At 40.0% G+C, this 15,549-nt stretch overlaps 1 protein-coding gene across 2 annotated transcripts in view; it reads left to right on the top strand.

Moving 5' to 3' along the window:
- Window positions 1-15,549, top strand: part of ATP8A1 (ATPase phospholipid transporting 8A1) — a 232,473-nt gene that overhangs the window by 108,840 nt on the left and 108,084 nt on the right. For both annotated transcript variants that reach the window (XM_039226991.1, XM_039226992.1), the window contains 3 exons: window positions 1,837-1,906; window positions 8,199-8,283; window positions 11,084-11,223. In XM_039226991.1, coding sequence (XP_039082922.1) covers window positions 1,837-1,906; window positions 8,199-8,283; window positions 11,084-11,223 — 295 coding nt within the window. The remainder of the gene's footprint in view (window positions 1-1,836; window positions 1,907-8,198; window positions 8,284-11,083; window positions 11,224-15,549) is intronic.

Raw genomic sequence — 15,549 nt, 5'->3', positions numbered from 1 at the left:
GCATGATTTCGAGGTGACGATGGTCTTCTGTGTCAGAGACGGCAGCAAGGTTAGGTGAGTGGAAAGGGGCAAGTACATGCTGAATTTAGCCATTCAGTGGGAAGGTCAGGAGAGAAGCCAGGTGGCAGTGATGGGGGCATGCAGGGAATGTAGGTGGAGACCGTGGGTGTAGCAGTTGCTTGGGGTTGAGTGGTGAAGAGGACGTGGCTCGTTGCGGGCACATTGTTTGGGCTGAGTTTCATAGGAGAGAGACTCAAACGTGTAAGTACTGATGAGGAGGACCCAGTGTAGAAGGGAAAGATGCAGACTCAAAGGAACGCAGCATAACTTTAGGAGTGAGGTTACTGAGGAAGAAGAGTGAGAGAGGAGGTTCACAGCACGTGTGAAAGGAAAGTCTCTGATAGGAAAAGAAATACTTCCTCCCTTGTCAGGAAAAGAGGCAGAGAGGATGGTGCCCAGCAGATAAATGTGTAGGTGCTAATGGCAAAAAGAATAGAGATCTGTCTGAAGCTTCCATCAAGGTGAACTGCAAAAATTCAAAGGGTCTGGAGTACAAAGGTGCATTAGAGACTTGGAGAGTGGAGAAGGTGTTCCAAATCCTGTAGACGGTGAGAGAGCAAGCTTATTAGAAAAAGGTGGTATGTTGCTGAACAATAGTGAGCACGCAGGTGACATTGACAGAATGGATTTCCCAAGCTCTGTGGCAGGGTGACTTTTCTCCAGCTATGTCCATCTACTCTAGTGCAACAGAAAGGGTTCCCATTTACCCAGGATTTGTGAGTTTGTCCCGAAGAAAAGAGCAGAAAAGTTGATGAGTTGGGGACCATCTCATTAAAGTTGGATTAAGGAGGCACCAAGAAGGGCTGAGACAGAATATAGACCATTCAATGTCATTATGAAGTTGGATGTACTCCCAAAGCACAGGGACAGCAATCAGAGGCACTAATATAGTAGAGATTCTAGATGGAGGAAAAGAAGACTAAATATTTCTAGATACGATACTGTGTGGTATGAGAGGACACCATATCTCACTGCTACTTACATGGACCCATCTCAGTTCTTAGCAGAATACTGGAAGGTAAAGCAAACAGATTCAGACGCTTGAGAAGTCCTTTTCCCTTAATTCTGGAGAGAATGCTTGTATGCACTTGGTTCCAAATGAGGCATAGCCTATGCAGTTTTTGCCACTTCTATTCAGTGTCATTTGCTGTGTCTTTGCAAATGCAGTGAAAGATGCTGTGTGTTTGACTACCATTTTTATATCGCCAATGCAGTGTTAAAATGCTTGTGCTCATTAGCTTAGCTTTGTCATATAAATTGGGCTTTTTACATGATGCCAGTGGTTTGCTAGTAATCATAGAAAAACAATCATTGTGAATGCTTAAGTCAGTTTTAAAGTGCCAGTGTTTGCCTTTCTGTGTGGTTTGGGTATATACTTAACACAAATGATTATTTCTGTTTATATTTAAAGCTATAACATACAATTCATCTTAAAAGACACTGACTTTAATATTTCTTAAAATCTTAAAACATTGAACCAGAACGCTCTTCTCCTCAGGTGGGCACTAACTCCTACAGGCTTCCTGGGTTCCACTGTATAAATTATTCCTTTAGGACAATGGATGGTACCCTGGTGCCTTAAAAAACATAATGTAACTTTGAAAGGTACCCAGCCATACACCCAGGGGACAGTTTGTGTGTGTGGAAGGACAGGGCTCATAATTTGGTCAAATTTATTTTTTCACTGTGAGTGTTAAAATATGTGAGGCATGACAAACATATATATATGCATATTCTCAGTATGATGACACATTATGGAAAACCTCTCTCTTTCAGCGCTAGAAAAAGAATGTCGGTGATTGTTCGCACTCCATCCGGGAAGTTACGACTTTACTGCAAAGGAGCTGTAAGTTTTTATTTTTGTCTTTAACAGTTTTGATTTATGATGGTTTATAATGTATATGTTCAGCATTCTGCTATGGAAATGTAACACAGATGTTTAGCGTAAAGTTGCTGACATCCACTTTCCTTGGTGTTTTATAGTAATGGTGTTCAGCCTCTTCTGGTGAAATGCGGAATTCCTTCTGGGTAAATTTGGTGCTTTGAAAAAATTTGGCCTAAGTTATTTATATAATTCGATTTTGATACGTAATGTTTGAGGTTTATATTAAAAAATACGTTAGAAGAGAAGTAAATTAGAAAATGCTTTGAAATTGTATTAGAAATGTAGTGATCCACACCAGTTTGAATTTAATTTTTTTTAAAGACTATAGAAATGGGGGAGTGAGGGGAATTGGATCACAGTTATTACTGCTGTAATTTTCATCATACGGTCATTATTATTTGTTTTGCATTGTTTTAATTGTAGCAGAATTTCTCTGACTATTGGTTGGCTTTGGCATATTGGCAGGTTATATTGACAAAAATAGTAATATGTCATTCGAAGTGAATTTTCCTAGTTAATATATGTTTACACTCATTGAAAAATAAGAGGTCTACTGACCAGGGCCACTTTTTGTTCTTAAAATTAGCATTTTCCTTCTGAATTATCCTTTCTGGATACCTCATCTCCTTGGACCAGTCACATAACTTACCAACTTAGAATTTTCCAATTTTAAATATAGTCAACAACCTTGATTTATTGAATGAAACTTGGAAACTGAACTTATTAGGAAGCCAAAGCTTATTACTTAAATTTTTGTTGAAAATGTTTTTCAGTGCCTTTGTTTTAAAGCATTGAAATGAAATTTTTGGATGCCTTGTTTTTAAAGCATTTTGGTAGAATTATTTAATGATGTCTCCTAAATTTAAGTTTAGAATTCCTCCAGTTGTTGATTGAAACAACCAACATTTATTCATTGTGTGCACTTTATCTACCAGCCTTTCAGCTGGATTTTGGAGAAAGAAAGATAAGACCCAATGCTTGTCAGGAACTAAGCCTATTCAAGAAAATATATATAAAGAGAAGATCAGGATACAATATTTTAGTATATGTGCTGCCGAAGCGAGCACTGGGATACAATATTGAGGTATACTGTAAAGCTCTTCCACATTCCAATGGTAGTATCTAGTGATAAAGGAATGATTGATATGTGTCCAGTTTACACTCAACTCATATCCTTCCATTCTTAGTTTTGAGTAATCTTCCATCTAGAACCTTTGGGGAGTTAAAGCACTGAATAAAAACTAAAAACATTGGACTTTCTTTTTGTGTAATCATGGAGATAGTTTGCATACATTAACTTGCTTATTGCATTGTTTCCCCCTCACTCCCAAGTTGGCTGCAAAATGCAGTTGAATGCTAAAAAGGCAGAAATATGTAAAACAGCAAGGGTACACTTGAGAACTGCATGTAGTTTCGCAGACAATAGCAGAATTCAAGGCTGGCAAGGTGAGCATGCATTAGGTCATGCATTGTTTTCATGGTCACAAACTTGTATTTTTTTTTAATTGTTTGGATGCCATTTAGGAAGATGACTTAAGGCAGAAAAGAAATGCATATGAAGTTTCCAGTTGATGTTATTGACTATAGTCCCAAGAGTTGATAAGGATCTGAACCAAAAACATTTGCAGAGAGAATGGAGAGGGCGGAGATTTAGGACTCAGTAACTGATTACATGTGAGTGATGAGGGAAACCATGATCTAGGATTATTATCCAATTTCAACTTAACTGGGTAGACAAAGTGGCACCGCTTCCCATGACAGAGAGTTGGGAACTACATCTTGGCCATGAGGCAGAGATGCTTGGATTTTACAGGGGAAGGAATCTGGGGTGCTGATACAGATTTAGGAATTAACAAGTCTAGCTGGAAACTAAAAGCAGAGGATTGATGAGGTCTTTTAAGGAGATATTACATGAATAGAAGAGGCTGAAAGAGAGGATCTAAAAAGAGAGATAGGAATTCAGAGGAGAGTCTGAGGAGTGTTGATTCCCTGGTAGAGTGAATTGACAGTGACAAGTGCAGCAGAAATAGTAATAAGAGTCAGTTAAAGAGTCACTGATAGTACTTCCCAGTCAAATTAACACAGTCTGTTCTTCTCTATTACAAATTCATGGCCATGATGGATACAGTATAAAGAGAGAGCAGGCAGATAAAGCCAGGCTTAAAAACAAACTAAACATCTTTGAAGCCCAAAATATGAATGGAAAATCAAAGTGGTACATTGAACTGAAGTGTTGACTTGAGTGGGGAGAGTTCCAGGCCCTGGATCAGGATCAGGATCAGGGAGTAGTGGTTGGAGTTTGGTTTCTGTGGGACAATGGGGACAAATAGTGCTTTCTGTAAAATGTGGATGGGAAGCTTCTTTGACTCCTGAGACCGTGGTGAGCTTCCTAATTATGAGAAGAGACTAAGAAAAGCTCATTCCAACTCTGCTGGGCTTATATATAAAACCAGTAGATTGGGGTGCACACAAACAGAGTGAGAGCAAAACTTAGGGGCATTAGTTTTGTACTAGGGAAATCTCGTGCCAAAGAGAGAACAAACAAGCACAAAGCCACTGGACATGAATTCAGTCCAGGTGAAATACTTTGTACAGACAAGTCTGACCAAGGATGCTTAGAGTTCAACATGATTTTTAAAAAAAATTACAACTATTTTTAATCAGAAAGAAATTGGGATCAGGGGGGTGGGGGTATGTGTAAGCTAAATTGGAAATCATAAATTTAAGAGGAAACATCAGTAAATGGAATAAACTCTAAACAGAATGGAAGGGGCAAGGGAGGAGTTAGTGAATTGGAAGATAGTACTGAAGAGTTTATCTAGAATACAGCACAGAGATGGTAGTTCTCTCCATGAATATGGATGGTTCATTTTCCTCCCTTTTTCCAGGTTTTCTGCAATGAAGTTACATTGCTTTTTAAATTCTAAATGAAAAAAAAGGAAAGGTATACAATGTACAGTTTATGTCTGCAGTAGTAGCCTATTTTTAAAAAGTTACATTGACACGAATAAAATCTTAGTTTATTCAAGAAAATAAAAAGCCTACCCCAATACTTGTATGCCAGAGGAAAAATAAAAGATGAATAAGAAAACAATTTTTCAAGTGAAAATTGACCTAATATGAATTATTCATCTTGAAGCTCTGGGTTCTTTATATACAAAACTGTAATTTGACTGTGCCATGCACTCTAGGAATGTCCCCTCATGTACTATTTTCTGATCTTACCTTGCTGAGGGATAGGACACCGGATAAAATCCAGTTAGGATTCTCTGGAAATGTAGACTCAGTAAGTTCTAAGTCCGATCCTAAGGGTACGCATGCACTAGTTCCTGTGAAGAAACCTTTTTTGGCCCTAACCATGTACCAAATACTTGATGTAGGTCTCTGAATTAATGAGTGTTACTCTGGCTGAAAAGCTTATCTGTATGTGTTCCTCACATGTAAGCATGGCCAATTGTGACTGTCATTTAAAAACATACTATATAATTCATGTAGAAAGCCATATTCTGTCCCCTGCATTCCTTGATACTATAAAGAAGATAGAAAATTCTATTTTGGACGTCAATTTCTTCCACTAGAAAACTTGGCTATAGTGCAGAATTTAATCTTCCTTATCACTTTGGTTTTCATGACTTTAATTTTTTTTTTAAAGATTTGCTTAGTTTTAACGCAGCCTATTTATTTTCTTTGAAAAAGTCATTAGCCTCTGGGAAAAAAATAGAATTCATAAGTTATACCTTTCATTCCTAGAAAGGAACCATAAGGGGAAATTATCATTTCCTTTTACTTTGCCCCCCTCCCCACTCCACCACTGAAAAATGAAAAGAAATTCATAATTGGGGCCTGGAATATTCCATCTGTTCTGAGGTCACTAAGTTCTTGTTTCTCTCAAGGGTTCTAAATCATACTCCATTAGTCTCCTTCCAAATCTCAGCCCTGAGACTGGAGACTGAAATGGGTAATACCACTGAGAAAGTAATTGCAGGTAAATGATTTATTTTTTCCTAGTCTAATAAAACCATGAAGGCCAAACACTAAAATTCTTAAAACATTAAACCCAAGCTGAAGAATAAAGGAACAATAAGCAATTTATAAAGGGGCAAAAATCAGAGAAATGTAAGTGGTGCACATTATTCACACTGAAAGAGACTTTAAAGATAATCCAGTAATTGCATTTTACAGACTAAGTTAATTGAGCTTTTAGAAGCTAAAGTGATCCATTCAGAAATATTCAGCCATCAGGTAATGCTAGATTTATTCAGAATTCTCCCTGTCATACCCGCCAACCTTCTCAGTGGATTTGGACTTGTGTTTCTCAAACTTTGTTCTCTGTGAGCACCAGCCCCATAGAGATATTCCCTAATCCCTAACTCAGGCTCCATAGTAAATGAGTTTGGGGAACATACCATAAGGCCCCCTTGGACATCTGTGCACATTAGCATTTTTAAAAATTTTTTTTAATGTTTTATTTATTTCTAGGAGAGAGAGAGAGAGAGACAGCGTGAGCAGGGAGGGTCAGAGAGAGAGGGAGTCACAGACTGAAACAGGCTCCAGGCTCTGAGCTGGCAGTCAGCACAGAGCCCGACGCGGGGCTCGAACCCACGAACTGCGAGATCATGACCTAAGCGAAAGTCGGATGCTTAACCGAGTAAGCCACCTAGGCGCCCCACATTAGCATTTTAAAGGCTCTGAGTGTTCCCACAGGGCAAGCATTGTTTGGCCCAGAGTTTCCAAAACTTTTTTTTTTTTTTTGAGTACTGGACCATTTTCCCCTCTGACACCTAGGAACACTGCAGTGTCCTGCAAAACCTTCAGGGGGAGGGGAGATCTTGGCAAGGTAAGTGAAGTACTGATAGAATATGAAATGTTAATCACTGGAGTAACTACGGATGTATTCAGAAGGGAGAAAGATGAAAACATAGGACGTGAACCTTATTTCTTAGTGTCACTAGGAAAACAGTGTTATTAGGTAAAAAAATATTTTGTTCTTTAAAGTTAGTGCTCAAACAGGAAACAACCTCCTTGACCTCCACCGCAGCAACTTCTTACTTGACACATCCCCAAAAGCAAGGGAATCAAGAGCAAAAATAAACTGTTGGGACCTCATCAAGATTAAAAGCTTCTGCACAGCCAAGGAAACAACCCAGAAAATTAATAGGCAACCAACGGAATGGGAAAAGATAGTTGCAAATGACATATCAGATAAAGGGTTAATATCCAGAATCTATAAGGAACTCACCAAACTACACGCCCGAGAAACAAACAACCCAGTGAAGAAATGGGCAGAAGACATGAACAGACACTTCTCCAAAGAGGACATCCAGATGGCCAACAGACACATGAAACGATGCTCAGCATCCCTCCTCATCAGGGAAATACAAATCAAAACCACACTGAGATACCACCTCACGCCAGTCAGAGTGGCTAAAATGAGCCAATCAGAGAACTCTAGATGCTGGCGAGGATGTGGAGAAACAGGCACCCTCCTCCACTGTTGGTGGGAATGTAAACTGGTACAGCCCCTCTGGAAAACAGTGTGGAGGTTCCTCAGGAAACTAACAATAGAACTCCCCTATGACCCAGCAATAGCACTGCTAGGAATTTACCCAAGGGATACAGAAATGCTGAGGCGTAGGAGCACATGTACCCCAATGTTCATAGCAGCACTCTCCACAATAGCTAAAACATGGAAAGAGCCTAAGTGTCCATCAACAGACGAATGGATCAAGAAGATGTGGTTTATCTATACCATGGAATACTACATGGCAATGAGAAACAATGAAATCTGGCCATGTGTAGCAACATGGATGGACCTTGAGGGTGTTATGCTGAGCGAAATAAGTCAGGCAGAGAAGGACAAATATCATATTTTGCACGTATAGGAGGATTAGGAGGAACTTGACGGAGGAACAAGGGGGAGAAGAAGGGCGGAAATGGTGGGGGAAAGGGAGAGAGGCAAACCATGAGAGACTCTTGAATGCTGACAAAAACTGAGGACTGATGGATGTGGGGGGGAGGGGGGGAGGGGCATGTAGGAGGGCACTTTGGGGATGAGCACTGAGTGTTATGTGGAAACTAATTTGACAATAAACTATTTGTAAAAAAAATAATAATAATAAAATAAAATAAAGTTAGTGCTCAAAGCTATTGCTTGTTTTTATACTGATTTGCTGCTAATAATGTTGCCAGCATCAATGTTGTTAAACTCAAGAAGCTTAGTTTACGTGTATTATACCTTCTGTTTGTTTTTCAGGACACTGTAATTTATGATCGACTGGCAGAGACTTCAAAATACAAAGAAATTACCCTAAAACATTTAGAGCAGTTTGCTACAGAAGGTGAGTGTAATATGGCAATAAAGCATGATAAAAATAAAAAGAAATCATATGCTACTGATGTCTTTTAAGATTGTTGTTACTTAGAAATTCCTAAAGTAAGATAACAATTAATGTTGATAACTTAGGTTATACTATATACTGTTTCCATTATTTTTGTTTTGCTTTTCTGTAATAAAATTTTGAGAGACCTAGGGGCACCTGGGTGGGTGGCTCAGTTGGTTAAGCGTCCGACTTTGGCTCAGGTCATGATCTCACAGTTCATGAGTTCGAGCCCTGCGCTGGGCTCTATGCTGACAGCTCAGAGCCTGGAGCCTGCTTCTGATTCTGTGTCTCCCTCTCTCTCTGCCCCTCTCCTATTCACATTCTGTCTCTCTCTCAAAAATAAACATTAAAAAAAATTTTTTTGAGAGACTTAGTCCCCAAGTTTTGGCAGTATAGGGCCTATAAATCTGTTCACTTTTAGAATGGGTGATATTCATACTATAAATATGTTGTATTTCTAGCAGTGTAGGAGGAAAAGAAATAAGCAAAAAAAATTGGATATGCTAGTCTGAATAGGAAAGAGGAGAAAAAATAAATAAGCCTATATAGCTATAAAAATAGTTATTCAGTGTAGTTTTAACTCAAGACTTCTTAAGCCTCTACCACATGACAGGCTCTGTGTGAGGCCCAGGCACTAAATATGTTGAGTCCTGTCTCTCTGTTCTACTGAAATTTGTAATGTGTATAGCGGAGCAGTGCATGGTCTAGGGGGATGATCTAGATTAGATGGGAGGACACCAGAGTCCTTAAACAGGAGGGTCAGTTACTATAAGAATTTATAGAGCTTTATCTCTGAACTTAACAGAAGTAGCCAGAGCTGTATCTAAATCTCCCAGCTAAATTTTCCCCATCTGCTTCAGCTGCTACTATCGCCAATTGCAGCAAGCCTGACCTCTGATCAAATCCTTTTCCCTTTTAATCCAAGCTGCAAAAAGATAGGAATGTTTTTTGTTTTTTTAAAGAGATATATTTTTTTTTTTACATTTACTTACTTTTGACAGACAGAGTGAGACAGAATGTGAGTAGGGGAGGGGCAGAGAAAGAAGGAGACACAGAATCCTAAGAAGGCTCCAGGCTCTGAGCAAGTGTTCAGCACAGATCCTGACGCAGGTTGGAACCCATGAACCATGACATCATGATATGGGCTGAAGTCGGACGTTTAACCGACTGAGCCACCCAGGTGCCCCGATAGGAATGTTTTAAAAAGCACTAGGCTTTGAAAAGCAAGGACATAAAGAACCTTCTCTCGGTTCTCCAAAAATGCAAGAGCATGGAAACACTCCTGTTCATGGAGTTCACAGAGAGCATCTTTGTCTTCTCCGTTTGTGATACGAAGATAGTCCAGCTCCTAGACAGATTTGAGTTGGCTTGGCCTTCACCCCCACCCTATTCTTTCTGGCCCTGGGATGAACATCACTTTTACTCCATGGCTACCCTGGAGTAAGTCTTCAGCCAAGTTTCCAAAAGAGAAAAACATGTCCTAATATGGCCCCAAAGACTTAGCTTCTACTCTTCATGAGCTGGCAATGGACAATCCTACCCCTTTCTTGGAAAAAAGAGTTCTCTGGGCACTTCGTGTCCTATGTTCTCTGCTTCTTGTTTCTAACATGTTCCCTGGTCATATTTTATTTGGCTTGAGGTCACTAGCACCTAGCTATTCTGTGAGTTAATGACTTTGGGTGAGGGTGTTGTCTTCTCGGGAACCCAATTAACTGCATTCATCCTGGGTGACAAATGCTTTTGCTTCTCATTTGGTTCCAATCCACCATTTTTTTTCTTTTGGCTGAGGGTGGCTTCCAAGTGAGTTATGAAATTGATAGATACTGAGCACTGTGAGTAGGTCATCTCAAACATCAGTTTTGATTCTCTTCCTAGGGTGTTTCTGATGAGTACTTTTCTTTTGTCATTCTCCCTCAGTTCTTTTAGATTCGTTATACTCCACATGTACAGTGATAAAGAGCAATAATAAATACAGTTATATATCCCTGTAAAGGCAGATGGCTTTCCTAGTAGAATGCACTGGGATCCCCCTCTTTCTTCAAAAGCATCTGAAGCATCGACAAGCCAGCCACTGTGCTCAGTAATAGAGTTACAGATATGAAGAACTCAGGGCCCCTGCCCTCCAGGAGCTATATGCTAATACAGGAAATCCGCAAGAAAAACAATATGAAACATTGTCATTCACACCATAGGAGTGTTTGAGGATTTCTGCCTATGGGCCTGAGAGGAAAATGCTTACAAGACATGATGTTAAGAACTGAGTCTTAAAGCAGATGGAAGGCAGACAAATGAGGGAACTGGAGGGGGTGAAAGGGAGAGAAAGTGACCAGCATGTGCAGAGACTTTGGTGTATAGGAGGTTAATGGAAGAGAAGGAGGTTGAAGACAGTTGGAATGGGGGGAATGGGGTGAGTGAGCCAGATTTGGGGGTTTGTACTTTATCCTGGGGAATAATGGAAAGATCTCAAGCAAAGGAATAACCTGGTAAGATTAGGATGTTGGGAAAGTCACTTTGGGAAAGGCACAAGGGATGTATTGAAAGCGCTGGGGGTCAGAAACTGGCATGCCAGTTTAAGGTGAGGGGAGCATGAATACACACTTTACACTAAGGTGGTGTCACAACTGAATCAGACTTCAACATATTGCTTGAATTGAGTCAGCCTTTTCAAAATAAGACTCAGTTCTATAAAAATGGAAGGGCCGTACTTCTAAATAACGTCTTATTTGGTGTTGGGGGGATGTACACCGCCTTTTTACAGGATTAAGAACGTTATGTTTTGCCGTGGCTGAGATCTCGGAGAGCGACTTTCAGGAGTGGCGAGCCGTCTATCAGCGCGCGTCCACGTCCGTGCAGAACAGGCTGCTCAAACTCGAAGAGAGTTATGAGTTAATCGAAAAGGTACGTGAAAGATCCATTTCGCTCCTACAGAAAACTTGGTTTCCAGAAAACTTCAGTCTTTTCAAGGAGCCAATAAATAAAGATCGGAACATCTTGACACACCACTTACTGTCGAATCTCCTATGGTCGAAGCATCAACAGATCTTAATAATGGTTAAAGCTTTTGCCAAAAAGTCCCTGGAATTGCTTTGTGTAGATCTTTTTTTTATATATGTATATAATTTTGGATCGAAGTTAGGCCAGTCCAGCTGTCTTCTTGCCAGTATACACTATTGCTTCTACATCATTGAAGATAAGCACGCCCTCCTCCACACACATGTGCACACGAGTTACATACGCTACATGTGCACACTACATGTGTTCGTTTATAGTTAATGAAGATTTATAATATGTAATATAAAATAATGTAAAAATATAGCTTTTGTGATGCTATAGCTAATAAAGAAGATATAAGTGAACAATGCAGTGCTTATATCTGGTTATTCGTTGTGTGTCTGTGTACGCACACACACATGTCTGTGTACATATACACACATCCCTCACTTGTATCACAACTAAAAATATTTGTATTTTACAGATAAGGAAACCAAGGCTATTCATCCAAAAAGCAATGGATACACCATGATTGATGCTTTATAAATAGCAAGAAATCTCACCTCCTTAATTAAGAATGGCAGACATTCTTGTGTAGTACTTGCTGTGTGCCAGATCCGTTCATAGCCCTTGAATCTATTAACTAATCCTCGCAACGTCCCTTGGTACTGTTAATGACTCCAGTTTCACAGATGAAGAAACAGAGAGGTTAAGTGATTTGGTTGAGAGTACACAGTTCACAAGAGGGTGAGCCAGAATCCTCATTCTGGCTCCAAAGTTTATGCTCTTAGCCACTCAAGTATCCTCATTCTAACCTTTTACTTTCCATCAAAAAACTTCCTAATTGCATAATTCCTTGACTGTATTCATGTCTGTAGTGCCTAGAATCAAATTTGTCTGTTAGCTTCAGCTTGCTGGGTCTTGCCTGCAGGTTAGTAAAAGTTGACATTTTTTTTTTTTTTTTAGTCCTTCCTCTTTTTCAAACAGTTCACTCCCTGGCACTTCCTGTCTGAAAGGTGGTCAGGTGGTTTTGTCTGTCGGATATAGTGGCCATACGTGACTTGAGAGACTGTTCCCCTGTCTCCTCAGTAGGCTGTGATCATTTTAGAAGCTAGTGTGTTTCTCATACCTTCTTTATATTAGAACTTATTCTTGTATCTTGCTTATTTCTCAGAAGACTTGTGATAGCATATATGGCACCTTTCAACTTGATACCCACCCACCCCCCAATTACAGAAGTACATACACCGCGGGGCACCTGGGTGGCTTAGTCGGTTAAGCGTCCGACTTTCGCTTAGGTCATGATCTCGCAGTTCGTGGGTTCGAGCCCCGCGTCGGGCTCTGTGCTGACTGCCAGCTCAGAGCCTGGAGCCTGTTTCAGTCTGTGACTCCCTCTCTCTCTGACCCTCCCCTGCTCACGCTGTCTCTCTCTCTCTCTCTCTCTCTCTCTCTCTCTTTCTCAATCTCTCTCTCCTAGAAGTAAATAAAAACATCTAAAAAAAAGTACATACACCATTTGTTATCAGTTAACTTGTTGAATCTCTCTCTCTCTCTCTCTCTCTCTCTCTCTCTTTTTTTCCCTAACATATTTATATATGATTATGTCTTTGGAGCATAATGTGGCAACATAAAATACATTATTATTTATAAGGCCATGACCATAATCTCTTTCAGTCTCTCCAACCAAAGTTACATATTGTCCTAAAGTACTAATGGTATGGAGTTTTAATCTTGTTTTTCTTACTCTTTTGAGGACTAAGAACAAAAAACTAACATTTGGAAATAACTTTTCTGTCTCCTTTTGTACACAGCCTTAATACAATGTAGCCTTTTACCTCCATAGTGATGTGATGGAATTAATATATAAGAAGTTACAATAAAATATTTGAAAGTGGATTCTAACCTTTCAAGTTTGTTTCTACATGTAGCATACTGTAGAAAATTCTGGAATTGAATGTTTAAGGTGCCTAATAACAGTTTTACTCTGAATACCCTAGAGTTTATAGATTAGGTGTTATAAGGTTTAAAAGTTGTTGCAGTTGGAGTGTGTGTGTGTGTGTGTGTGTGTGTGTGTGATATCTGATATTAAAAGCCTTGTGACTTCCATCTTTTAAGTGAAATAGAAGTTCAACGTTTTGCCAGCAGATGGTGATCGTGAGTCACACGAAAATTTAACTTGTCTGGGGAAATGCCTTACATGTATATGCATGTTTTTAGCTTACAGATACAGATGCCTCCCTCTGACTGCCTCTTTCCTAAAATGAATGAAAAGGGGAATTTAGCTAATTCCTTTTTACTTTGTGATAAGCTATGGTCTGTAAGTTTTATTGAAAAATCTAAGAGCCAGAAAGGTGAAAGGATTGGTTCCCTTGCTCAGCCAGCTTCCAAATAAGGGCTGGTTTTCTATGTCCATCCCTACCCCTGAAACCATAATTTCTCTCAGGTACTTATATCATTAACTTTCATTAGGCTGTGAGTAGATGTTAGGTATTGGGGAAACTCAGGCAAATAAGGAACACTCACTCAGCGGAGGCCCTGAGGCACCATGGTCTGTTCCGATCCTTTAAGTGAGAAATGGGAAGGAACCCAGAATGGTGACCCACAAACTTGGTCCAATGGAAGCTTCAGAGACGTAACTTTTAAAATGAACTCCAGGGGTGCCTGGGTGGCTCAGTCAATTAAGCGTCCAACTTGGGCTCAGGTCATGATCTCCTGGTTCATGCATTTGCGACCCACATCAGGCTCTGTGCTGGCAGCTCAGAGCCTGGAGCCTGCTTTGGATTCTGTGTCTTCCCCTCTCTCTGCCCTCCCCCCCACTTGTGCTGTCTCTCTCAAAAATGAACATTAAAAAAATTAATAATAAAAAAATAAAATAAAATGAATCCCAAAAGATTATTTTACCACTTTAAGGAAGTCAGAGGGTTTTTTAGGGGAAAAGAACAGGCACAATAATACTGAAGAGTCTCTGTAACTAACAGCTGTTTTTCTGAAAATGCTTTCCCCATCCCTGATCATTTGAAGACTCTAGGGTTTTTAACGTACCCGAAGCCAGGGAGCTATTACTCCCTCCTTGGTCTGAGTGTGCATTCTGGGTTAAAATCAGCTGGAATTAGTGTTGAATAGGAATTATGGGTGCCTGACATTAAAACCACATGCCGAGGCAAGTTTCCACATGGCCGAGCACGGGTCCTGGTGGAGCACTGCCTTGGGCTTTACGTTTAGCTGTCATAGTGTTAAGGGTCAAGCATTTTGGCTGCTTCTTTGGCTACTTTATTTATTTTTATTTCTTTGTTTGTTTTTATTTTTAGAGAGAAAGCGAGAGAGTGCATGAGCGGGGAGAAAGGGGCAGAAAGATAGAATTTTAAGCAGGCTCCATGCTCAGGCTTGAACCCACGACCCTGGAATCATACCTGAGCCAAAAACAAAGGCCAAAATCATACCTGAGCTCTACTGACTGAGGCACCCTGGCATTCTTTGGCTACTTTAAATGAGACATGTGGATTACGTAGCCTCTTCTTATGTGATTGCAATCTGTTTTTTTAGGTAGACCACAATATTAGATTTAGCATATAGATAGTGAATTGCAAACCATGAAAGTGGTTTTTAAATCTTTCTTTCGAGAGCAAAACGCATCTTCCAAACAAAATATTGCCTGAATCATAATATGTATGAGAGATACAAGCAGAGTTGCTCTGATTAATGGATGGAGGGGTAGGCAGGAGCCTCAAATTGGCTCTCCCCTCAACCTCAGCATCTTGCCCTCATCTTGATCAGTGAGGAGCTTGTCATGATTCTGGAACTTCACTGAGCACTATTTGAAAACCATATAATATTCTATCTGTGTGTGAAATTTTTAGAAGATGTGCTTCCCAAAATACTATAGATTTTCGGTTTTGTTAGAAAGAGGGCATGCACGTGAGCAGGGGAGGGGCAGAGGGAGAAGGAGAGAGAATTTTAAGCAGGCTCCATGCCCAGTGTGGAGCCGGACTCAGGGCTCCATTCCATGACCCTGGGATCATGACCTGAGCTGAAATCAAGAGTCAGATGCTTTAACCAACTGAGCCACTCAAGCGCCCCTCAATGCTTTTCACTTTTCAAAGAAAAACCAGATCATCACTATGGTCCTGTAGAAGATTCTGAACATATTTGAATTAATAATGAAAATGCTGCTGACATGTTAATGGTAGTGTTACATTAAAGACATTCAAAATTTGAAAGATCTGTAGAGCTTTT

This window comes from Hyaena hyaena, unplaced genomic scaffold, assembly GCF_003009895.1.
Source record: "Hyaena hyaena isolate Hyena2069 unplaced genomic scaffold, ASM300989v1 scaffold_24, whole genome shotgun sequence".
Classification (NCBI taxonomy): Eukaryota; Metazoa; Chordata; class Mammalia; order Carnivora; family Hyaenidae; genus Hyaena; species Hyaena hyaena.
This window is presented reverse-complemented; position numbering and strand designations above follow the sequence as displayed.